We start from the raw sequence: 26948 nt of genomic DNA, 5'->3' as shown, positions 1-26948 counted from the left end.
AGAAGCCCAATGGGCTGAAAAGCTAAGTTATGGAATGACAATGCTATATACTACTTTTAAATTAAAAGAAACTTGATTAAATCAACCAAATTCCAGAGCCGAGCTTTGCTGTTCTCAAACAGCTCGTCAAAGTTATCGAACTCAATAATGAGTAATGAACTTAAAAAAAACCCAAGATACATGTATTTTTCTAAGGTGAGAGTATATATATCAAATGAGACATATAATAACAGCTAGAATCTATATACAAGGTACACAGAGGTACCTAGTGTGTCATTTATCCCACTAGGCCTACAACTAAAGGTTATCATGCTAACTAAATGACGTATCATTATGTTAGGGTGCAATTTTGACAAACAGTGTGTTGCTGCTAAATTTACCGAGACTATTTCATTCTACTGATAGAAAAATGGCATTTTATCTTTATTTTACCTTCAATAATTCTCGCATTCGCATTGATATTGTCACAGGTAGAAAGGTGTATATTGATTGGTTTAATATTTGCCGCGAAATATAAAAACGAATTTGATTGGCTGACGGTCTAAAATAGGAAGCAGCGATGTGTACAGTACACATACAGTGTGTCACGCTATGTAGAGCCAGTAGTAGCGTGTGGTTTTAGATATGGAGTGTATATCATTTTATTTATAAGACAGTGTGTGCTGTTGTCAGTGCAACAAAATGAGATAGTAACAAAAGTGGATTTCGTTTTGGATTTTTACCAGGCATTGCCACAGGTGTAGAACACCGTTCATGGCCAAATGGATAAAATAGAAGGTAAGATTTACTTAGTAATAAGTACGACCGTGTCTACCTGTCTACGTTATCTAGGCGAAACAGAATTTACACTAGTCATATTGACAGGAGTCCGTTCTCTTCCAATGGATGTATCGGTGTTTGGAATATAAAGATGACTAGGCTATATTTAATTTATAATATTGCATTTCAATATTAAATCAACAAGTGTTTTGTTTTAAAATTGTTACACAGTGTGTACATATTGTACATTGTAAAACAATGTAACAACATAACTATTTGGTTTTGCTTTTGATGTTATCATAAAACATTGTGTAAGACTTATAGTTAGAAATATGGAAATACCTGTTATTTTTTTAAAAATATTATAACCATATTCTTCATAATTTGAAATTAAATTTTTAAACTGAATGAACTGTAAAATAAAAGATTTTAAAATCATTATTCTAAACAATATTTATAATTATCTTAAATACTTATATCCCAAAAATTCAAAGTAATCTATTAAACTTTTTGCATTAGGAATTTTTTATTACTAATTACAAATAGTTACCATATATATAAGCTATTTAGTAATTGATATTAAATTGTTGGTTAATCATAACAAATTTGCTTAGAATTTATATTCAGTACTTAATTGTTATTTTCATTGATTTAATAATGAAAAATAAAAAAAAAATATAATAAATAAATAAAAATCGAGCCAGATATTGGCATGTATGAGGTATACCAATTATCTTTGATGCATCAACTCAGTTACATGCAGGTACATGATTCTGAATATTGTTTGCCAAAGTGTACTCAAAATTTGTGTTTATATTCAGCTCGACCAGTTGGATTCCTAATGGATGTTTTGAATTAGCTGGAGTTAGTTTTAAAAACGTTCTGTTGAATACTACTAGTATTTTTACATGGTGTACACATTGAATATAAAATATGTTACCTATTTTATGTAAATGAGTGTCTGTGGTAAGGAATGCGAAATATTGATTGCATGACATGACATCTGGAACAAATTAATGCAACAACTGTCTAGTCTGCCCGATTTGTTGATTTTCACAAAGATATTTCTGGAGACAGCCTGCTAATAGCGATATAGAGACACGACTGACCTTTTCAGGTCAATTGAAAGTTGAAACATTAAATTATTTTGTAGACTTGCAAGTTTAATTTACATTTTGATTTAATAAGTAGTGTCAGGTATATAATTCTCAAAAGTGATTAAAGTTTTAAAGGGAAATAATACATTTCGATGATGTCTGTAAAATTATTGAAGAAGTAATTCATGTGTGTCCTGACCTGGCTACCCTCAAGGTTTTCCATAGGTAACACAATCTACCTGGAAATGAGAGAGTTGCATGATTACAGTATATTATAGGTAGTCAACAGCGGATATTTTAAAGGTCTTTTTGTTGGGAAATGTATTATAAGTGTTGAGAGGAGGTTAAAACATGAAGACAAACATCTGCAATCACAAATAGCTCATCATAATTAGAATGGTGTTAGGTCAGATGGTCAAGACACTGTAATATAATTTGCTCAATCAGTTATAATGTCTGTATTCTGGAATTCTTCCCCAAACGTTCCAATTTTTTTTTCATGTATAATAATATAATCAATATTACTAAGTAATATGTTGGTTTATCTGTATAAATGATTTAAAAAATTCAAGTTTAAATTCATTCTAAAGTTCTCTTTGGTAATTGGTCTATGCTAAGTGGCTAAAGTTAAGTGCCACTACTATTAGCCTTTCACTTCTTGATGTCAAAATTGAATATCCCACATAGGACAGTTGCTTGGTATCAGTTACGCAGATATAGGTAGGTATACCTGGTAGTTTTTCCCCTGGACCTCTGGCATTCCTGTACAGCCGAAACTTTGCATACCCTTTCAGCCAGCTGTTTATAAATTTGTAACTTAGCACATGTCTTTACCTGATGATCATGGCCATCTCATGTAGACAATTATGCAAAGTTACACATGGTATTCTTTGTGGTAGCCATTAGCTACTACACAATGCAAGAAACCTTGCCCTATTTTTGAAGAACAGGTAGTCATTCACCCGTAAAAATGTTGACCGATGTAAAATAGATGTACGTGAATAGATATACATTGTATTACGTATACATCATTGTATTTGAAAGCACAGAAGTTCTCTCATCTCTGAGAGTTTGTAGTTTGAAATGCAGTGTTGCCTACAGTGGTCTGTATGTATAGTTGTATCATCATTACACTCGATTACTACTGGTTTACATTACAGAGTGTGATGAAAGCACAGCTACAAGGATTATTACATTACATATCAAGGTCAAAGTTCACCGATAACAGAGACCTGTTTCTCATAAAGTAAATTATATGTGAGGGTATTATGGAAGAAATATAGCTTCATTGTTGTGTATATTGAACTCTGGAGAGACATTTCCTTTTTGAGTTAATTTCTAGTTTTGTCAAGTTTATCAATTGAAAAGTTACAATTTCTAATAGAAAACTAATCATAAGCATGAAGGTGATCCTTGACCTTTAGTAAGAAGTCAGATAAGTATTTCTCAGATATCAGAAAGGTCAAAACATGTCATTTACAGATAAATTCTGTAAATCTGAAGAGTCAGATCACATTTCATTTAATGAGTCAAATTCAAAGACATACATGATACTCCCAGGAGTCATCTGATCATAACGAGCCAAGGGTTGAGCAGGCGGGAATGCCCAAGAGTCTGCTTGGTACCCTGAGCTTTTATTTAAATCTGAATTATGGTGTAATCATTAATCTAGGACTTAGATTTATACTTATGTGTAAAGTATCCCAACAACAATATTATAACCTAATGGAGTAATGCTCCGTCTTTGTGGTAGCCATTAGCTACTACACAATGCAAGAAACCTTGCCCTTTTTTTGAAGAACAGGTAGTCATTCACCCGTAAAAATGTTGACCGATGTAAAATAGATGTATATAGTGTAAATAGATATACATTGTAATTACATATACATCATTGTATTTGAAAGCACAGAAGTTCTCCAAATCTCATCTCTCCTGAGAGTTTGTAGTTTGAAATTCAGTGTTGCCTACAGTGGTCTGTCTGTATAGTTGTATCATCATTACACTCGATTACTGGTTTACATTATAGAGTGTGATGAAAGCACGGCTACAAGGATTATTACATTACGTATCAAGGTCAAAGTTCACCGATAACAGAGACCTGTTTCTCATAAAGTAAATTATATGTGAGGGTATTATGGAAGAAATATAGCTTCATTGTTGTGTATATTGAACTCTGGAGACATTTCCTTTTTGAGTTAATTTCTAGTTTTGTCAAGTTTATCAATTGAAAAGTTACAATTTCTAATAGAAAACTAATCATAAGCATGAAGGTGATCCTTGACCTTTAGTAAGAAGTCAGATAAGTATTTCTCAGATATCAGAAAGGTCAAAACATGTCATTTACAGATAAATTCTGTAAATCTGAAGAGTCAGATCACATTTCATTTAATGAGTCAAATTCAAAGCCATACATGATACTCCCAGGAGTCATCTGATCATAACGAGCCAAGGGTTGAGCAGGGGGAATGCCCAAGAGCCTGCGTGGTACATTGAGCTTTTATTTAAATCTGAATTATGGTGTAATCATTAATCTAGGACTTAGATTTATACTTATGTGTAAAGTATCCCAACAACAATATTATAACCTAATGGAGTAATGCTCCGTCTTGTTTGTAAACTTTATATGTCCCCATAACATCATGTTACATATTTTTGTGACACAAATATTTCAGGGAATGTCCTAAAGGTATGTGGAGACAGTTTTACTTGTAATTTACTCATCAGCCACCACAAAAACCCTGACAGTGACAGTTGCCATTAATTTCTGGTGTACTATCGTAAGAATGCTCGCACTTGTGACATATCATTAGGTGTTCTGTATAAATAAACTAGGTTGGTATCTTACCATACCCAACTTGATGGCTTGCAGGTTTTCATTAAATTAGGAAAATCTTCAGGTGTTTCATTGCCAAGTGTTGGAATTTAATGTCCAACATATTGCACCATAAGTTCTCCACCTCTGGTCACAATTTTGATTTCCATGGAAAGCAGTTGCCATGCAGGTACTGGTATCTAGCGCTGGTGGTTGGTTTTTTCTCCGGGTACTCTGGTTTTCGTCCATATATAAACCTGGCATGTCCTTAAAATGACCCTGGTTGTTAAAGAGATGGAACTAATCAAACCAAATTACTGTTTTTACTGTATTATCAGAAATATTTGTCTAAATTTAGAATTTGTGGGTTCAATGATTGACCAAATAAAAGGTCAATAATAATATGAAATCAGGAAATGAATGGTGAGTTCACATAAAGCACACTGGATACAGTGTGTGTTTGGTCAATAGTGGACAGAATGGCCATCAGTGTGCAGTTGGACCTCCATCAGTCATCTGTTTGCTTGGTCATCTGTTTGCTTGCCAAGCTATCCTGAGTATTTGAGGAAATAAGATAGGAAATATCTGAAAGGTCTCTAATTGGATTCCTTGTAGATTTTGATAATAATAATCTAGAGTTGCCATGTGCTACTCAATCATGGAACTATAGGCTTCAGACTGCTGTTGTGTCGGTTGTGGCTATCTAGGATGGTGTGGGACCCCTTTACTCTTTCCAGGCATTTCTTAATTATCTCCCCCTTGCTTAAATAATGGGGGAAAAATATAAGCTAACCTTTAAATCATTGAACATTTTCATTTTCTTGAGGTTGGTGACCAAAAATGTAGTCACTAGAATATAAAGAACTATGATAACATGAAATTTCAACTGCAGTTCAACCTTTTAAACTGGAATAAATGTATAACAAGTATTTCATGTATACTGACTAAGTTTTGATCTCAAGCACTTTGAAAAAATATTGTGATTTTAAAATAAAATGCATCAAAGTATCATCAAGAAATGTTGGTTCTTTATTTTAATTTTAGTGGCAGTGATTGTTATGATAATGTATTATTTTCAAAATTCAGAAAAATCGTCATAAATGCATGGCCATGTTGAGTTCTCTAATTTTTATAACTAGTCTATATATATACAAGTACATGTCCAATTGATCCCTGGCTTGGTTATTACGGCCAGGTATGGAATCAGTATTAAACCCACTTGTAAGCCACTCTGGTTTTACCAGGTGTCGGAGTGTGATAATATTGACAAATGCTGTCTGAGTGCTAAGTACAATGTCAAGTTGTCCACTAACCTGGGGCCAGGACGTTGACCCCTACAAGACTTGTTTACATCAAACACTGACCAACACAATAATTAAAGAACCTATAGGCCCATGACCAGCCACCTCTATTATAGTCTGTTCAGAAAACACTGTATATCAATGTTATTTATTAAATTTCGGGTGTTTACCAGAAGTAAATTAAGGTTACTTGTAAGTAACCTACATTCATCCCAACCATGTAGGTGAAGGGAATTTTACTACCAGGCACTTAATAGCTTCCCCTAATCTAGCTAAAATCGATTCTAAAAAGCTACAATTTGAGTCTAATGTTGAAGGGGTCTGTTTTCTGGATATAAAACATGAATAATGCGTCCCCATGATTGGAATAAAAATTTATAGATTAGCAGGTTTTTCTCCAAGTACTCTGTCTTTACTAAACAATAATTCGTGATACAGGAACTTTCTTCCGTGACCATAGCTGTTAAAAAAAAACCTGATTGAGTCGTCTTTTATATGTGTTACAGGATATGCAGTCAATTAAGCATTTGTTGAAGATGGAACAATTAAAATCAAAACATGCATAACTACTCAATATCTATATTATAAGATTGTCTAATTTTAGTAATTAATCAAAATGAATAAGAGATTCAACCCAAAACAAGACACAAGAATTGTCATAATGTGTTGTAGATTGATACCATAAAAGATAGATTGGTTTGGATTAGATAAGAGGTGAAAGGAATGGGGATATAGGGAAGTAAACAAGTAATGAATAGTACATGTCGGACCGACCTCTAGGATAAAGTGGGCTTAACAGGTTGGTTATAGGGTAATTACATTGGCCAAGTTCGATAGAAAAATAACATTGGATCACGGAGGAACTAAACCCGACGATATTTTTATTTAATCTTAGTTTGTTTTCTGCTATTACACATAAAAGAACTCCGCTAAAAGATTTGCTGAAAAGAACACTTGAGAAGTAGCTATAGCGATTACGTTGTTTGTGTACCTAAATAATTGGAGGTGGTTTTGTTATGTTGTATTAAGTATATTGATCTGGGATTTCCGAAGATTATGAGTCAGTCATTATAGACGAGACTGGTTGATCTACAACAAAGGCAGGGTTTCACCGATACCACCCCTTTGATTATAACATAGAATCGGTGGTGCGGTACGATGCTTTGCTGGCAGTGGTGCGCAGCCAAACGCTTTCTTTGTGAACACCTAAATTACCTGTACAAAAGCATCACAGGTAGCGCACAGCTCGTTAACAATAGACTGCAGGTGCATATACCCCATCATAGTGAAAACATCCTCAGTTGATTTCATACAGAAAAAACTTCTCAAAGGCTGGCATATCCATTTTGTTTACTTGTGAAGAAAATTCTATATACTCCTATACAATGAACTCAACACAGCTGACATTGTCATAGCTGTACCAAGGCATTGATTTTTCATTGGTTTGAAAACGATGTTTAATTTCTGTGAACATTTAATATATTTCTAAATTTTGTATGGTAGGACCAAGCAAAGTTTTTTTAATTCTTTCATTTATTACCTTATATGGAGATCCTTTTTTTTGAGTCTCGGAAAAGTGTTCAATATAATTTTTTTTAGTGCTGAAGCAATGAAGCAAAGTTTGTAAAGGTAATTCAAATAGGCTGCTCGAGAAAAGTTTACCCGTATAGATTGTTATTGATTTTTCCCAATACATTTGGTTTTCTCACCTGCTGAAAACAAATATTTCAATAGAATTCTTGTATTAAAAAATCCAAAATAAAAATCTTGTTAAGTTATCCACAAAGCTGTTCACAAAAATATGGAATATCATTAGGAAGGTTCTTTTTGCTTTTATCTAATGAGGCATATGATTCAAGTTCAAAGGTCATGGGTATGTTAAATTCAGGGGTTGATGTCAGGGGTTACATTGCACTTCAACAGAGGTCAGGAAGTGTGAATCCATTGAGCATCCAATTTGTTGACCATGGAAACCGCAATTATTAGTCCATTAAGATCAATGTTTTCAGACAACTAGTAGTCTTGATTGTTAACATCAAAATTTTGGAAAACCTTGAAAAAGATAATTTATTTCAATGCCTTTTGAATTATCCTCTTATGGAAAAAGAATGGCTCTTGTTTCTTAAATTGTTTTGTTAGAATTGAATAAACTGTGGAAAAAGGGAAACCGCTAAAACTCCATTGCCCTATGATGTGTATAAGATGTTTAGTTCAGGTATTGGATATTATTAATCAAGTGTTTAAAGATTTCAAGGATGAGTTGAAATTGCTTCTCTCAATAATGAGAAGTAAACAAAATGGTCACTTCAAGGAGAGAATAGAGGAAGGAGTGTGTTTATTAGTCATACATGATAGAGAAGTCAGAATTTTTTACAGTATTTTTCGGCTAAGTTTCGATGTCATTCTAGACATTATAAAGATCGAAATTCAGGTTTTACAATATCCTTATAGTGTTTGCAGTGTTTGAAATTGCGAAGACTTTAAAAATCTTGATTAAAATAGAAAATTTAAGGATGGGGAGGTCATTTATGAAATAATGATTTTAAATTTGTTTTGAAAAATTGATAGCACAGTAACAGGAGAAAGTGTTCGCTAGAATGTAACTTTAAAATTAGGGGACCAATGATTACAAATGAGATGGAGGACCTGGCTATTTCTCACTTCAGTACAGGAAAAGGGCTTTGACCTCATTTTAGAAAGAAAATTAATGAATTCGGATCAAGTTTCCAGAATTAAAACAGTCTGTTTTGAAATTCGGCTAAGATTTGAATTAATTTCCCTCAGGAATTGCATTATTATGGCACCAAAACACCTTGAAAATAATGCCCTGCTTGAGGAAAGAATGGGTAGAAACATCTGCTTCTGAGTCAGTATTGTATCATAATATGGAAAATAGTGGTCAATTAATTGTTACCTAAATACAAATTCGTACTAGCTTTTATATACTTTGTAAAGATGAAAGGCTTAAGGAAATAATATAAATGCAATCTAATTGTTAATCATTACAATTGGGAAAGTAAAATTCTCAATAAAATTCTTTTATCAGAGAAGTGGCTTTGTAAGGGCTGACCACTCCCCCTGATGAATCAACACCTGGACCAACATAGGATAGTTAATAGGTGTGACCTTAGCTAACCACCCTGTTTTACACCCAACAAAGTCAAAGTTTACAACAGGGCATGTTTCTGATTATCTTCATACAATAACACTCTGTGCTCAATTGTCCTCATAGAGGTCATTAAGTGACCATAACTCTGCTGGACAGAGGGCCATCAAAGTAAGGATAGTGGACATACTGCTGACCAGTCCACCTGGCTCAGTGTATTACAACACTATGTGGATACTTATCGGCTGGACTACATAATTATCACATATCTCAGTGGTCAGCAGTGGTCAGTCATGCAGCCTTAAGGTCATTTTGCCTGATGTTCTATGACCTTGCTAGATTTTGTCACTGGATTAAGCTGGCTACAGGTCAATAGTTCTGTAAAAATTCAATTAGGTATATGTTTACAAGAGTAAATTACTACCACCCCAATTATACAATAAGATTAGAATGTGTATAAGGAGTTGTGATAGGATACAGCACCTCAGGACAGGACAAGATAGAGAGGGTTTAATATCACTGCATGATTACCCCTACACACACACAGATTTCATGGTAGTAGCACGAAATGTTTGGATTTAGGCTTATATGGTTATCCAATTTCAAAATAAGGGGAGATAATATGGTATTCATTCGAGATTGACAACATTGGACATATTCTAAATATGTTCTTATAAACTTTTCAATTATTGATACTTTAAAAGTTTATCTAGATTTGGCACCAGTGTGTTTGGCACCAGTGTGTTGAATACTGAAATTTCAATAAAATTGGTTTGGTAATTTGTATGTTATGTGTCTGAATCTATGAATTTTCAAACTAGGGGAGATAATCCATTTTAAAGATTCAGGAAGAAATTCTTATCAACTATTTTTTAAATTTTTTTCTTAATAATACCAAACTTAAATGATGATTTGGTATGGATTGTACTTGAATAATATGTCATCATCACTAACATCTATCCACATTATTTAATTGTTACCAAATCTAAATTACCACCATTTTATAAAGGTTAACAAATTATAGAAACACAAAGAGTAGAATGGAGCCAAAAAATAACAATTGACATAACTGTTACATCTACCTTTCATTATTTAGGTTAGGAACTTTTAATTTACATGTTCTCATTAAACCCAGATATGTACATCTAGCTAGCTACAATGTATGTGCATTAAGTTTTGGCTATGCTTTGAAATTACTTTACCAATATGTTTTGTTGACCATAACAAAAACTTGTGTTATTGGGAAGGTTGTGCTTCTAAAACTGTATTTAAAAGTCCACTTACCGTATACAAGTGATATTTTTCATTGAATGTATATATATAGTATATGTCAGTTAATTACATGTCTTCTACAGGCATACATACATATATAGAACAGTTGTATATTAATTATATGATGTAACAATACCATGACTCATGGCACAAATAAAATAGATTGTATAGCAATACTAGTATATTGAACCTGATGGACTTCTCAACGATTCACAACTTCCAAGAAAGCAAATGAATTATTTCTTCAATTTTCAACATATACATAACCTTTTACCTCAGAGAGCTTGTTTAATACATAGCATTTAGTTGGTTCAGGCTAATGCTTATAACATGTAGTGTAACAAGTGTTTGTATAGTAAAGGTGCATAATGTAAGGTTTTTATAATAATATAGCAGGGAGGGTATTTTTGCAGATTTAAAATTTCTATCACGCACTTCAGATTTTTAAAAAAGGAAACAATCTAAATGGAGAATATGTAGTGGCAGCTAAACTCAAGTTTAAATTTAGATAATGAATTCTCAGCTGCTAAACTAGATGATCTCCCCCTAGTTTGAAACTTAGAATCATGCAGTGTATAGGAGTAGGTGGATTGTAACCGAACTGCGAAGACCGACTTATCATAGTGACAAATATTATAAAGCAAAGTGTCATTGATAGTTATGATTTTGTAGACTAGTAGGGTGGTTGTCCAAGTCTAGTGAAGAAACAGTACTTTCTGTGGCTACAACTACTGGTCATTTATCTGTCCAGTGGTCAGTGTATATGTGGACAGCCCCAATGTGACTCGGCTGTTGTGATCTGTCATTCCAAGGTCACCCAGTACATTACATGTCACAAGTCAGGCCTGGTGATTATCAGCTCTTTGAATAACCTGCCATTCATACAACATGTGTATACATGTAAACAAACATGCTTTTAGGTAAACAATATCTTGTCAATTTTTCTGTAAACAATTTGTTTTCTATATATAGTTTAAGATATAAGTCAAAGCAATTTAACGCAAAATGTGTTTTTGATGAAATGTAAAACACGGATTAAATTGATCTAAATCTTAACTTTGTAAAATTTCAGTTCATGATACATTTTCCGATATTGAACAAACTCAAATCCCACTAAATCAACCATGTCTAATATTTATACAGCAAAACCTGTTTAAAACGAATACGCTTATTACTTACAACGGATTCATGGTTATAACGTAGTGATTTCCATTTTCCGTCAATGTTCCTATAAGATGTTTGTCTAATGCATATATAACGAAATATGCCTATAAAAATGTAATTTTGTTAAACCCCATTAAGGTTCATTTCATGACCTTTCTAAATTCAAATACTAAAGCCAAATTCCATATACACCTGTCCTATGGAGACCACTAAAGAAGCAAAGAGAAAATGGTCTTTTAAGCCAGGAGGTCATTATACACAGTTCAAACTGTGTTGAATTTGGTCATGCACATATATTTTGTATTGTTATTGATTAAGCAGTTGGTCATATTACAGAGGTGGTTGCTAATGCAGGTATTGCTGTGCATGTATACCGACCCCCTCTCTCCCATCCCAATGTATAAGGCATGGTTTCCTTTTAAGTATGTTATACAACTATAAGATAAACAAAAACAAGTGTGACATTCTGTTGTTAGCCATTGTTATAATGTGACAGTTAATCATCCTACCGCTAGGGAACAGCGTGCACTCTTTGACAGGAAGGCGTGGCTCTAATTTGCACACAACCTGCATTTCGTGGCTGAAGACACTATGATTTACTATATTTACATATCATATTCTGTTATTTTTATTCCTGGTGTGTAGAAATCTGTTATTGTAAGAGTTAATGTTTTATTACACTAAATTTATACGACAGTTGACCCCTATCTGTTACACTGTCTCCCCCATACCTTTTGTTTTGTGGCAACCAGTCCTACTCCAGTTGGGGCCTGGCTGTGGTGGATCGTAATCCATATTGACAGCTCTGGATATGCTACACTTAATTTGTATCAATTTAAAAGGAAAAATCACCAGACATTACAGAGAAAAAAAATTGTCTGTCTGATAATATTGTATTGTCTACATATACTATATAATGGGTCTTGGTATGTGTAGTGGTACGATTTGAAACCTAATTGGTAGCAGGGTCTGCGTTTATACTGTCCCCATATCTTTCTTAAGTACTGAAAATGAAAAGGACCCTATTTTTTCTGAAAGTTTATTCAAACCTTTCAATGAGATCCCATTTTCTCTGAGACAGACCCCATTTACCTCCAGCACAAAACCTGCAGTAGAGAGTAAATAATATTTCATTATTGTTTTGTTTTGACAATGAAATCATATTGGACAATGTTGACTGCACTACTCGGTGGTTAAGGTGTCACAACAATTTACATCAATACCAATGTTATAGGTACTGGCCATAGGTTGAAGATTCATCTTTTGGTTCTCTAGTTTTCCTCTATCTCCTGACCTACCATATCCTTGACATTGGCTTTTACTATAAAATAGTTAATTTCGATTTTATTTAATTTGTTTTGTGTTGCATTAGTTTTTTGTATCTCATAAAAAAATAGATACTTTTAAGTATTGACGTATTGGCCCTACATCACGAAATGGTACTTGAGGTATTAATTTTGAATCTGAAGTGAATCTTTCAGCTGTATGATCTAATATTTGGGTCATTTTGCTATGGGTTTTTAATGTGAACACACTGAGCGACCTTATTGAAGTTAATTCCATATTGATATGTTGAAGTGTCTGAAGCTTCTTTGATCAGATAAAGCAGCATCGCAATTTAATTTTAAAACATCAGCTGTAGCACATACATGTACGTTTGTATGTCACAAATGTATACTTTTGACTGTATAAACCTCCTGTATATCAAGCTAATAGGAACGCTACTGTGAGTTATAAATTGACTGTGATACTTTTCCTGGGCTATAAGGAGGGTGTAAAAAGGGAACCCTGTCTGCCCCATCACGTTGAGTCCCATTTAAAATGTTTTTAATTTTTGAAAGTTGCAAAAGTTGTGCATGTTTGCTAGATGCCCAACATTTTACCACTTGCTCTCTGTGACTAGAGGACATGAACAATTATAGGTCAGTTGTTTTCCCTCGGGTGGTCAGGCTTTCCTCCATTATCAGAATCTGATACATACCTTACTTAATAACCTTGACCCATAATTGATGTCAAATGAAATAGTCTATGGTCTACCATAAGATTATAAAAGTATCATTAGATATTGATTATGTCGTTATTATATAAAAACTTTAATTAGTTAAATATTTATGTCAGGTTACAATAGAGGAGGGGAAGTCAAAGTACTCAGAGAAAAAACACTGACCTACGGGTTATATGCTTGGCAACCTAATACTCATATAGAAATGCTGGATTATAAGGGGTAAACTGTATAATGCCTTTATTTGTAATCCTCAATAGGACGAGTCATGTAGGAAGTAATCTGGTAATTACCAACAAACTAATGGAATGTTTGTGAAGCAATGTGAGGTGAAGGTTAGTGTGTATTACAATCTGTTTACCTGTGTATTCACCTGAGGTCAACAGAGGTCACTACCACTACTGTACATGATATACCTGGATTATCTGTTTGATGACCCTTGTCAGGCCTGTGGTCACTGCTTGGTCAGCCTCTGGCCATTAGACTTATCTCTGATTTATGTGTCCAGTTTATAGAATCAGTGTCCAACATGTAATTTGTAGTTGTAGAGGACAGTGTGTAATTGGTAGGATATACATGTGGTACCATAAAAACCTTGTCCGTGAATGTCCCTATAACAGATCTGCCACTCATAGACAGTTAATGGGCTGTACTCACTGGCTCCCTGTACCTACTTGTATGTTAGATATATATTACTTAATTAGGCCTTATACAGACCCAATTTATATACATGCATCTCTCATACATGTCTGATATGTTTCTGGATAAGCCAATATACTATTTTATAAGCCAATCAAAATGCAACTAGCTATCTTTCACAGCTTCTAAATTCCTCAATTTCTAGTTGAATTTTGGGGAGATTAACTTCAGTGGATTTAAAAGCTTAATTGAAAAACCTTTCTGTATGTATAAGTTATCAACATTATAAATTTGCGTAGATTGAGAAGAGTTAGTGACATAACGTGAGCAGAAAGTTGGTTTAGAGTAATATTTGGCTCATTTATCAATTCAGTCTAATTTCTTGATTAAAATGTTTAGTGTTGACAACTGATACAGTGTATGTTGTATAATAACAATGATAAGATGGAACAGTTGACAATGTCGTGTTTTCTTCTCGGACACAAGGGATCCTTCAGGACAAGAACGAGGTCTATGTAAGAAGTTACTCTCTCATACCTAGCTTCACCAACAATGCTCTCATTTTAGTACCACTGAAGCTACATGTTTATGATGTAAAAATAACATTTGATTATCTATCTCTGTAATTGGGAAGGGGATTAAGAACATACACTACAGTGTAATAAATAATTTCATTCCAGCAATTTTACTGTTTGAATGGAATGTTTTACAGTGCTAGCCTTCTATTAATATGTATGACCTAATACCCGACCTCGGATATTTTTGATCCAAGTTGTAATATATACAAGGATTATACAAAGAGTTTAAATAGCTAACAACCTTGTTTAAATCACACAGAACCAAAGTCACTGACATTATGTCACCTCAAACATTCTATAAATAAAGCAGTCGATCAACCTACAGTTCATTTTATATAAAGCTCAAAGTATACGCTGCCATAGATAGAGCTATAACACTTATATAAGCTATATAACATGATTTGTGCAGTAAAACCTTGTTATACTGTCACCCTTGTACAGTAAAACCTTGTTATACTGTCACCTTGTACAGTAAAACCTTGTTATACTGTCACCATTGTACAGTAAAACCTTGTTATACTGTCACCATTGTACAGTAAAACCTTGTTATACTGTCACCTGTATAAAACCTGTTTACGACCATCATAAACCTTGTTATATGTCACCTTGTACAGTAAAACCTTGTTATACTGTCACCTTGTACTGCCTGTACAGTAAAACCTTGTTATACTGTCACTATTGTACAGTAAAACCTTGTTATACTGTCACCTTTGTACAGTAAAACCTTGTTATACTGTCACCATTGTACAGTAAAACCTTGTTATACTGTCACCTAAACTGTTTACTGTTAAAACCTTGTTATACTGTCACCATTGTACAGTAAAACCTTGTTATACTGTCACCATTGTACAGTAAAACCTTGTTATACTGTCACCATTGTACAGTAAAACCTTGTTATATACTGTCACCATTGTACAGTAAAACCTTGTTATACTGTCACCATTGTACAGTAAAACCTTGTTATACTGTCACCTTGTACAGTAAAACCTTGTTATACTGTCACCATTGTACAGTAAAACCTTGTTATACTGTCACCATTGTACAGTAAAACCTTGTTATACTGTCCCCATTGTACAGTAAAACCTTGTTATACTTGTCCCATTGTACAGTAAAACCTTGTTATACTGTCACCATTGTACAGTAAAACCTTGTTATACTGTCACCTTGTACAGTAAAACCTTGTTATACTGTCACCATTGTACAGTAAAACCTTGTTATACTGTCACTTGTACAGTAAAACCTTGTTATACTGTACCCATTGTACAGTAAAACCTTGTTATACTGTCACCATTGTACAGTAAAACCTTGTTATACTGTCACCCTTGTACAGTAAAACCTTGTTATACTGTCACCATTGTACAGTAAACCTTGTTATACTGTCACCATTGTACAGTAAAACCTTGTTATACTGTCACCATTGTACAGTAAAACCTTGTTATACTGTCACCATTGTACAGTAAAACCTTGTTATACTGTCACCATTGTACAGTAAAACCTTGTTATACTGTCACCATTGTACAGTAAAACCTTGTTATACTGTCACCATTGTACAGTAAAACCTTGTTATATACTGTCACCATTGTACAGTAAAACCTTGTTATACTGTCATCATTGTACAGTAAAACCTTGTTATACTGTCACCATTGTACAGTAAAACCTTGTTATACTGTCACCCTTGTACAGTAAAACCTTGTTATACTGTCACCATTGTACAGTAAAACCTTGTTATACTGTCACCATTGTACAGTAAAACCTTGTTATACTGTCACCATTGTACAGTAAAACCTTGTTATACTGTCACCATTGTACAGTAAAACCTTGTTATACTGTCACCCTTGTACAGTAAAACCTTGTTATACTGTCACCCTTGTACAGTAAAACCTTGTTATACTGTCACCATTGTACAGTAAAACCTTGTTATACTGTCACCATTGTACAGTAAAACCTTGTTATACTGTCACCATTGTACAGTAAAACCTTGTTATACTGTCACCCTTGTACAGTAAAACCTTGTTATACTGTCACCATTGTACAGTAAAACCTTGTTATACTGTCACCATTGTACAGTAAAACCTTGTTATACTGTCACCATTGTACAGTAAAACCTTGTTATACTGTCACCATTGTACAGTAAAACCTTGTTATACTGTCACCATTGTACAGTAAAACCTTGTTATACTGTCACCATTGTACAGTAAAACCTTGTTATACTGTCACCATTGTACAGTAAAACCTTGTTATACTGTCACCATTGTACAGTAAAACCTTGTTATACTGTCACCATTGTACAGTAAAACCTTGTTATACTGTCACCATTGTACAGTAAAACCTTGTTATACTGTCACCATTGTACAGTAAAACCTTGTTATACTGTCACCATTGTACAGTAAAACCTTGTTATACTGTCACCATTGTACAGTAAAACCTTGTTATACTGTCACCATTGTACAGTAAAACCTTGTTATACTGTCACCATTGTACAGTAAAACCTTGTTATACTGTCACCATTGTACAGTAAAACCTTGTTATACTGTCACCATTGTACAGTAAAACCTTGTTATACTGTCACCATTGTACAGTAAAACCTTGTTATACTGTCACTATTGTACAGTAAAACCTTGTTATACTGTCACCATTGTACAGTAAAACCTTGTTATACTGTCACCATTGTACAGTAAAACCTTGTTATACTGTCACCATTGTACAGTAAAACCTTGTTATACCTGTCACCATTGTACAGTAAAACCTTGTTATACTGTCACCATTGTACAGTAAAACCTTGTTATACTGTCACCTTGTACAGTAAAACCTTGTTATACTGTCACCATTGTACAGTAAAACCTTGTTATAACTGTCACCATTGTACAGTAAAACCTTGTTATACTGTCACCATTGTACAGTAAAACCTTGTTATACTGTCACCATTGTACAGTAAAACCTTGTTATACTGTCACCATTGTACATTAAAACCTTGTTATACTGTCACCTTTGTACAGTAAAACCTTGTTATACTGTCACCATTGTACAGTAAAACCTTGTTATACTGTCACCATTGTACAGTAAAACCTTGTTATACTGTCACCATTGTACAGTAAAACCTTGTTATACTGTCACCATTGTACAGTAAAACCTTGTTATACTGTCACCCTTGTACAGTAAAACCTTGTTATACTGTCACCATTGTACAGTAAAACCTTGTTATACTGTCACCATTGTACAGTAAAACCTTGTTATACTGTCACCATTGTACAGTAAAACCTTGTTATACTGTCACCATTGTACAGTAAAACCTTGTTATACTGTCACCATTGTACAGTAAAACCTTGTTATACTGTCACCATTGTACAGTAAAACCTTGTTATACTGTCACCATTGTACAGTAAAACCTTGTTATACTGTCACCATTGTACAGTAAAACCTTGTTATACTGTCACATTGTACAGTAAAACCTTGTTATACTGTCACCATTGTACAGTAAAACCTTGTTATACTGTCACTTGTACAGTAAAACTTGTTATACTGTCACCATTGTACAGTAAAACCTTGTTATACTGTCACCATTGTACAGTAAAACCTTGTTATAACTGTCACCATTGTACAGTAAAACCTTGTTATACTGTCACCATTGTACAGTAAAACCTTGTTATACTGTCACCCTTGTACAGTAAAACCTTGTTATACTGTCACCATTGTACAGTAAAACCTTGTTATACTGTCACCATTGTACAGTAAAACCTTGTTATACTGTCACCATTGTACAGTAAAACCTTGTTATACTGTCACCATTGTACAGTAAAACCTTGTTATATGTCACCTTGTACAGTAAACTGTCACCATTGTACAGTAAAACCTTGTTATACTGTCACCATTGTACAGTAAAACCTTGTTATACTGTCACCTTGTACAGTAAAACCTTGTTATACTGTCACCTTGTACAGTAAAACTTGTTATACTGTCACCATTGTACAGTAAAACCTTGTTATACTGTCACCATTGTACAGTAAAACCTTGTTATACTGTCACCATTGTACAGTAAAACCTTGTTATACTGTCACCATTGTACAGTAAAACCTTGTTATACTGTCACCATTGTACAGTAAAACCTTGTTATACTGTCACCATTGTACAGTAAAACCTTGTTATACTGTCACCATTGTACAGTAAAACCTTGTTATACTGTCACTGTACAGTAAAACCTTGTTATACTGTCACCTTGTACAGTAAAACCTTGTTAAACTGTCACCATTGTACAGTAAAACCTTGTTATACTGTCACCATTGTACAGTAAAACCTTGTTATACTGTCACATTGTACAGTAAAACCTTGTTATACTGTCACATTGTACAGTAAAACCTTGTTATACTGTCACCATTGTACAGTAAAACCTTGTTATACTGTCACCATTGTACAGTAAAACCTTGTTATACTGTCACCTTGTACAGTAAAACCTTGTTATACTGTCACCATTGTACAGTAAAAACTTGTTATACTGTCACCCATTGTACAGTAAAACCTTGTTATACTGTCACCCTTGTACAGTAAAACCTTGTTATACTGTCACCATTGTACAGTAAAACCTTGTTATACTGTCACCATTGTACAGTAAAACCTTGTTATACTGTCACCCTTGTACAGTAAAACCTTGTTATACTGTCACCATTTGTACAGTAAAACCTTGTTATACTGTCACCATTGTACAGTAAAACCTTGTTATACTGTCACCATTGTACAGTAAAACCTTGTTATACTGTCACCATTGTACAGTAAAACCTTGTTAAACTGTCACCCTTGTACAGTAAAACCTTGTTATACTGTCACCCTTGTACAGTAAAACCTTGTTATACTGTCACCATTGTACAGTAAAACCTTGTTATACTGTCACCATTGTACAGTAAAACCTTGTTATACTGTCCCATTGTACAGTAAAACCTTGTTATACTGTCACCATTGTACAGTAAAACCTTGTTATACTGTCACCATTGTACAGTAAAACCTTGTTATACTGTCCCATTCATGATCATTGTGCAGTAAAACCTTGTTGTACTGCAACCATTGTACAGTAAAACCTTGTTATACTGTCACCCACCCTTGTACAGTAAAACCTTGTTATACTGACACCATTGTACAGTAAAACCTTGTTATACTGTCACCATTGTACAGTAAAACCTTGTTATACTGTCGCCATTCATGATCATTGTGCAGTAAAACCTTGTTGTACTGCAACCATTGTACAGTAAAACCTTGTTATACTGTCACCATTGTACAGTAAAACCTTGTTATACTGTCGCCATTCATGATCATTGTGCAGTAATAAAACCTTGTTATACTGTCACCATTGTACAGTAAAACCTTGTTATACTGTCACCATTGTACAGTAAAACCTTGTTATACTGTCACCATTGTACAGTAAAACCTTGTTATACTGTCACCATTGTACAGTAAAACCTTGTTATACTGTCACCATTGTACAGTAAAACCTTGTTATACTGACACCATTGTACAGTAAAACCTTGTTATACTGTCACCATTGTACAGTAAAACCTTGTTATACTGTCACCATTGTACAGTAAAACCTTGTTATACTGTCACCATTGTACAGTAAAACCTTGTTATACTGTCACCATTGTACAGTAAAACCTTGTTATACTGTCACCATTGTACAGTAAAACCTTGTTATACTGTCACCATTGTACAGTAAAACCTTGTTATACTGTCACCATTGTACAGTAAAAACCTTGTTATACTGTCACCATTGTACAGTAAAACCTTGTTATACTGTCACCATTGTGCAGTAAAACCTTGTTATACTGTCACCATTGTACAGTAAAAAAACCTTGTTATACTGTCACCATTGTACAGTAAAACCTTGTTATACTGTCACCATTGTACAGTAAAACCTTGTTATACTGTCACCATTGTACAGTAAAACCTTGTTATACTGTCACCATTGTACAGTAAAACCTTGTTATACTGTCACCATTGTACAGTAAAACCTTGTTATACTGTCACCATTGTACAGTAAAACCTTGTTATACTGTCACCATTGTACAGTAAAACCTTGTTATACTGTCACCATTGTACAGTAAAACCTTGTTATACTGTCACCATTGTACAGTAAAACCTTGTTATACTGTCACCATTGTACAGTAAAACCTTGTTATACTGTCACTATTGTACAGTAAAACCTTGTTATACTGTCACCATTGTACAGTAAAACCTTGTTATACTGTCACCATTGTACAGTAAAACCTTGTTATACTGTCACCATTGTACAGTAAAACCTTGTTATACTGTCACCATTGTACAGTAAAACCTTGTTATACTGACACCATTGTACAGTAAAACCTTGTTATACAGACACCATTGTACAGTAAAACCTTGTTAAACTGTCACCATTGTATAGTAAAACCTTGTTATGCTTTCACTATTGTACACTAAAACCTTGACTATTTCACACTATATGTATTTACATGTACAGTAGATGGATTAGAAGCAAGGTGAAAAGGTAACAATCACAAGAATCCATCATGCAACTAAATACGAATACTGAAATACTAGTTGAAATTTTATGTAATGATTTATGAAACTTTTTGTGTATGCTGGGTCTGGACTGAAAGTAGAGACCATGTGACAGTTGAATAATAGGTGCGGTGATATTAGAAGGCGACAGACATTTACGGATGGAGACAAAGTACGTGTCAGCCCCGTTCCTTTACGGTAAATTGTCTCATTAAAACCGCAGACCTATACAGTAGAATTTCACCAGCCAGCCTACCATAATTATCACACTATCTAATTCTGTAATTAGAAACTGTCTAAACCTCAATCACAGGTCTGTTATTTTCATTCTCTCTCACCCCTGTTCTGTCACCCGAGAGAGATATTTTCTCCTACCTTGAACCAATCCTGTATGAATGTTATAGAATAATGTGAGGTCATCAATATTCACAGTCTATGCTGTCACAGGAGTTGCACTTGTGGACCCTGGAAAAAGACAGACATGCAAAATTTTTTCTATATGTACAATGACACAGAGACCTGATTTTGAGCCTGTAGTATAGATAAAAAACAGAAATCCAAATTTGTTCAAGCTCGATTCAACTAGGACATTGGGCGGCTGAAATCTATAAGGACTGAATTTCCAGTAACCATTCTTATGTAGCACAGAAATATGATATTGGGCCTTCTAATAAACTGGGATGAAAGTCTTACTAAGTTTGTTGCAACAAATGACCTTGAAAATTATCCAAGGTCATAGGGGTCAAAGGTACAACTTCTTTTGATATCTTTGGTTTGAATAATATTAGCTGTATTAAGTTGTATGACTATAATTACTTGATCATTGATGAGCAATATAGCCCCAGTAGGCCTTTTGGCTTATGAACAATACTGTTGGTGTATTCAAATTTTGATTTGGTTAGTGCAATGAGGAATTCATGCACAATCATCATAATGGCTATATAAATGATAAAAAGAAAAAAAATTGATTCAATCATATTTTAGCGCAGAGGAAAATTTTGTTGACTTTATGTGTACTGTTCATTTGAATATGTTTTGTAAATATGATATGAGCGTACTTCCACACCAGATTTCTGTATAAATACTTGTGTACACCACAGGGTGACATGAGGACACCAGCCTCTCTTCACCTGATAATGTTTACCTTGAGGTGATTATTTCTCACCTTGAGTGATACCTGGAGTGGCTGTTTTTTACAGTAGATGTTTATTACCTAGAGTTACTTCTGTATAATCTTTTTCTCATGAGACAAGTGTATAGGTACCGTATTCGACCCAATAAGCGCCCATGTCCCTATAAGCAACCCTTCCCCCTATTTGAGGCCTCAATTTCAATTTCCCATGCATAATTAAGGACCAAAATTACATAAAACTGTATAGATTTGCAATAATTTTGACTTATTAGCACCTTTTCATTTTTGTCAATTTCTTAAGCGCCCTGGGCGCTTATCGGGTCGAATGCGGTACTAACAGTTAAGGCTCATAAAACAGTTTGTTTTATGTCCTCTGGTCTACTGTCTCAGTAACGTTAAAATGTAAGTATCATGTGGGGAATAACTTCATGGGTTCTGCAGTAAGATAAATATAAAATGTGTAAAAATTTTCACTGTTTACTCGTGGGTTACTTGTTAAATACAAAATTTCCTGTCCATATGCTCTGAAATGTATGTGCAATATAGACAATTACAAACTAGATCCACTTCGTGACAATAGTAAGATTCCTTTGACCCATATCTATTCAGCGCTGCCAATTAACGCCCAGAAACGTCTCAAGAAGCTAATTATATGTAAGTGCAACAAAGATAACTAGGACATTTCCAATTTTTTTCGTTGAGGTTCTGGCTTCTGTGGCTAATTTTCCTTTACAGAAACTAATTACAGGTAAAGTATTAACGGATTACAGATTTACCTGTGATTACAAACTGACCAGGCTCTGAAATTTTGATAAAGATACACACTGGATTGAAAAGCTCCATTAATCAAAGTGGTAATGATAAAATAAAGGTTTCTGACAAGCTGTATGTGAGGGTCAGTATTTTACCTGTAAAAGTAACTTAATTACAGGTATGTAATGTTGTACAGAGACAAAAAAGGTGAAAGAAATGGTTGTATTATCAAGAAATAACAGAAATACTTGATACACCTGTAGTGACTTATATGTATCTGACATTCTTGATTAATTACAGGTGGACAAACAATTAGCTAACTTTAAGCTGACTTTCTGATTAATGTGACATTCACAAACACCAGTATCTCTGTATGTGTACTTATATACAGATTAGGGCATACCTTGAGAGATATACAGTATAGTAGTAAATATATTTACCCAGCTAGTACATGATATACCCACGTCTATTTAGCCCTCCCTTAAATGTTCCTCACTGCCCACCTACGTCTGACAATAAGCCCTCCCTTAAATGTTCCTCACTGCCCACCAATGTCTGACAATAAGCCCTCCCTTAATTGTTCCTCACTGCCCACCAATGTCTGATAATAAGCCCTCCCTTAAATGTTCCTCACTGCCCATGTCTGACAATAAGCCCTCCCTTAAATGTTCCTTTCTACCCATGTCTGACAATAAGCCCTCCCTTTAATGTTCCACACTGCCCACCCATGTCTGACAATAAGCCCTCCCTTAAATGTTCCTCACTGCCCATGTCTGACAATAAGCCCTCCCTTAAATGTTCCTCTCTACCCATGTCTGACAATAAGCCCTCCCTTTAATGTTCCTCACTGCCCACCTATGTCTGACAATAAGCCCTCCCTTACATGTTCCTCACTGCCCACCCAGGTGTGAAAATAAGCCCTCCCTTAAATGTTCCTCACTGCCCATGTCTGACAATAAGCCCTCCCTTAAATGTTCCTCTCTACCCATGTCTGACAATAAGCCCTCCCTTAAATGTTCCTCACTGCCCACCCATGTCTGACATAGTCCTCCAGTCTGACAATAAGCCCTCCCTTAATGTTCCTCACTGCCCACCAGTCTGACAATAAGCCCTCCCTTAAATGTTCCTCACTGCCCACGTCTGACAATAAGCCCTCCCTTAAATGTTCCTCACTGCCCATGTCTGACAATAAGCCCTCCCTTAAATGTTCCTCACTACCCATGTCTGACAATAAGCCCTCCCTTAAATGTTCCTCACTACCCATGTCTGACAATAAGCCCTCCCTTAAATGTTCCTCTCTGCCCACCCATGTCTGACAATAAGCCCTCCCTTAAATGTTCCTCTCTACCCATGTCTGACAATAAGCCCTCCCTTAAATGTTCCTCTCTACCATGTCTGACAATAAGCCCTCCCTTAAATGTTCCTCACTGCCCACCCATGTCTGACAATAAGCCCTCCCTTAAATGTTCCTTACTGCCCACCTATGTCTGACAATAAGCCCTCCCTTAAATGTTCCTCACTGCCCACCCATGTATGGCAATAAGCTCTCCCTTAAATGTTCCTCACTGCCCACCCATGTCTGACAATAAGCCCTCCCTTAAATGTTCCTCACTACCCATGTCTGACAATAAGCCCTCCCTTAAGTGTTCCTCACTACCTCCCTTGTTCCTAATATTTATGTAGAATGGCTGTCACTGCAAGTGGTTGTCTTTTGTTTTGCAATATGTAACCTATAGATCCCTTTTGAAAGTGTAATGTTTTATCATATATACTTAAGTATTACATTACCAAGTGGGCAATAGGCCTTTAGATGTATGCTTCGGTTCGACAGCACTATAATGTTAGTTTTAGATTAATACTTTGATTTACAAACAGACAAGACTTCCCTTGATTGCAAAAGCTTAATAGTTATAGAATGTCAGAAAATATAAAACCAAGCTGTATCCAGTAGTTTTTCAAGGAACTTTAAAAAGCTGATATTTAAAATTTCAGGTGAGGATAAGGACAGACCATAAATAAAGGAAACTGTAGCCTGCTATATTTAACAGTAGACTTTGGTTATAGGGACACCTCGCTAATGACAGGTCTCCCCTGAAGCAGTCACCAGAATAGTGGAGAGTGACACACTTAGAGGTGCATCCCTCTGATGCCTGCTGACACTTGACATTAGCTTTGAATGTAACAACATACAGGTTCGCTTTTTATACTGTCAACTTTAACCTGCCCTTCTTAGACCTGACAAACCCTCCTGACCTAGATATTGTTCCTGTGTAGTGGAAAGGATACAGGTAAATGTAGTGATGGTGTAGATGTCAGTAGGGCAGCTGACAGATGCAGCAGCGCTAGGTTACCTGTAGTTTTTACCTGTATAAACCATTGAACCATTGAATCAGCTGTCTGTTGTGTGTAGTATCAGTGTAGAAGAAGGAACTATCTATGGATGATGTGTACATTAATATCTATATATAATTCACAAAAGCATTAAACTTATCTTCTAGCCATTGACCATGCTATTTCCATGCCCCCACAATGTCCTTCCATCCTGTCCTAAAACATTTTTACTCTCTTGACTATCTTCATTTATATGGTTTTCACCATTAAACATACAGGTGCTGCAGTGAGGGTAGATAACTGGTAAGATATACCAACAATCTACCACTATACTGGCTTATTTGGAGATCCAAGGTTCAAACCTTGGTCTGGCTTTACACTTTTCCGCTCCAACTGCATTTCAACTTCTGTGTTGCATGCATTCAAACCTCATTTATAGCAGCTGTTATGTACGACTGCAGGTTGATGGGTTTTCTGTTAGGAACTCCAGCTTCTCTCAGTCTCCAAACCTGTCAGATCATTAAATGATACTAGCTGTTAATAAGACATAAAACAAAAATACACCTAAATATGCCGACTGATTCTGTACATGGATCACCGGGTTCTGACGAGCACCTTCTCCCAACACGATCAATAAACCACCCCTGTACAATGATGTGTTTTACCCTGCTGGCTAGATGAGAGTCTGTGTTTAATTTTCTCACCTTAAAACTGATGTTATCATCTCCATGTAATAAAATAGGAGAAATGTTCAAGCATGAGCAGGTCCACAATCATATATGCAGCACAGAGAACTATTATACATGTACAGCTAAAATATACAAGACCTTGGTTTATATTATATAGCTGCACTGGGATTATTAAACTTGTTCTACTTAAAATAATTTATCAGAGTAATATTGATAATCTCTCTTTTTTAAAAACAAACTTTTCTCTCTCTTTATTACTCTGAAATATCAAAACTATATCTTTAAGAAATGGAAAGTTGAAAAGGATTAGGTAAGAAATAGTTCCTGTTTAAAGCATTTAACAAACAAAAGTTTTCACTTATAGGATGCTTTAAATACAGAACCTAAGACTAATTTTAAAACCAATCATCTTTGATATATCTCTTGATGGCTTTAATTAATATGATACTACGCAAATCAACAAGAATTGAGTTCAGGGGTATTTCATGTCTGTGTCATTTGTGATGGGGGGGGAGGATGTTTCTGTGGTTTTACAGGCTAACATGTCCTGACATACAAACCTTCCATCTAAAGGGTTGTGAGTTTGATTCCCATGTGGAGCAGGTACATGTACATGTATACTGGCCGTAGGTTGGTGGTTTTTCTCCATTTACTCTGACTTTCTTCCATCTCCTATTCTAGATGATCCTGGCTGTCCATGGGATGTTAAACCAGACAAACCATACTGTAGAAGAGTAAAGTAGAATACAAAGATGGAAATAAGGCTGAGATAGAACTTATTTTTGTATGTTAGA

The 26948-nt window shown here is 34.8% G+C and overlaps 1 protein-coding gene across 2 annotated transcripts in view; it reads left to right on the top strand.

Annotated features, from left to right (window-relative positions):
- Positions 1 to 579: 579 nt before the first annotated feature.
- Positions 580 to 26948, top strand: part of LOC138319308 (uncharacterized) — a 59737-nt gene continuing 33368 nt past the window's right edge. For both annotated transcript variants that reach the window (XM_069262384.1, XM_069262376.1), the window contains exon 1: positions 580 to 777. In XM_069262384.1, the coding sequence (XP_069118485.1) occupies positions 762 to 777 (16 nt within the window). In that variant the 5' untranslated portion in view covers positions 580 to 761. The remainder of the gene's footprint in view (positions 778 to 26948) is intronic.

The sequence above is a fragment of the Argopecten irradians genome, chromosome 1 (genome assembly GCF_041381155.1).
Source record: "Argopecten irradians isolate NY chromosome 1, Ai_NY, whole genome shotgun sequence".
NCBI classification, from domain to species: domain Eukaryota; kingdom Metazoa; phylum Mollusca; class Bivalvia; order Pectinida; family Pectinidae; genus Argopecten; species Argopecten irradians.
Note: the sequence above shows the minus strand (reverse complement) of the source record. Positions and strands in the feature narration are given on the sequence as shown.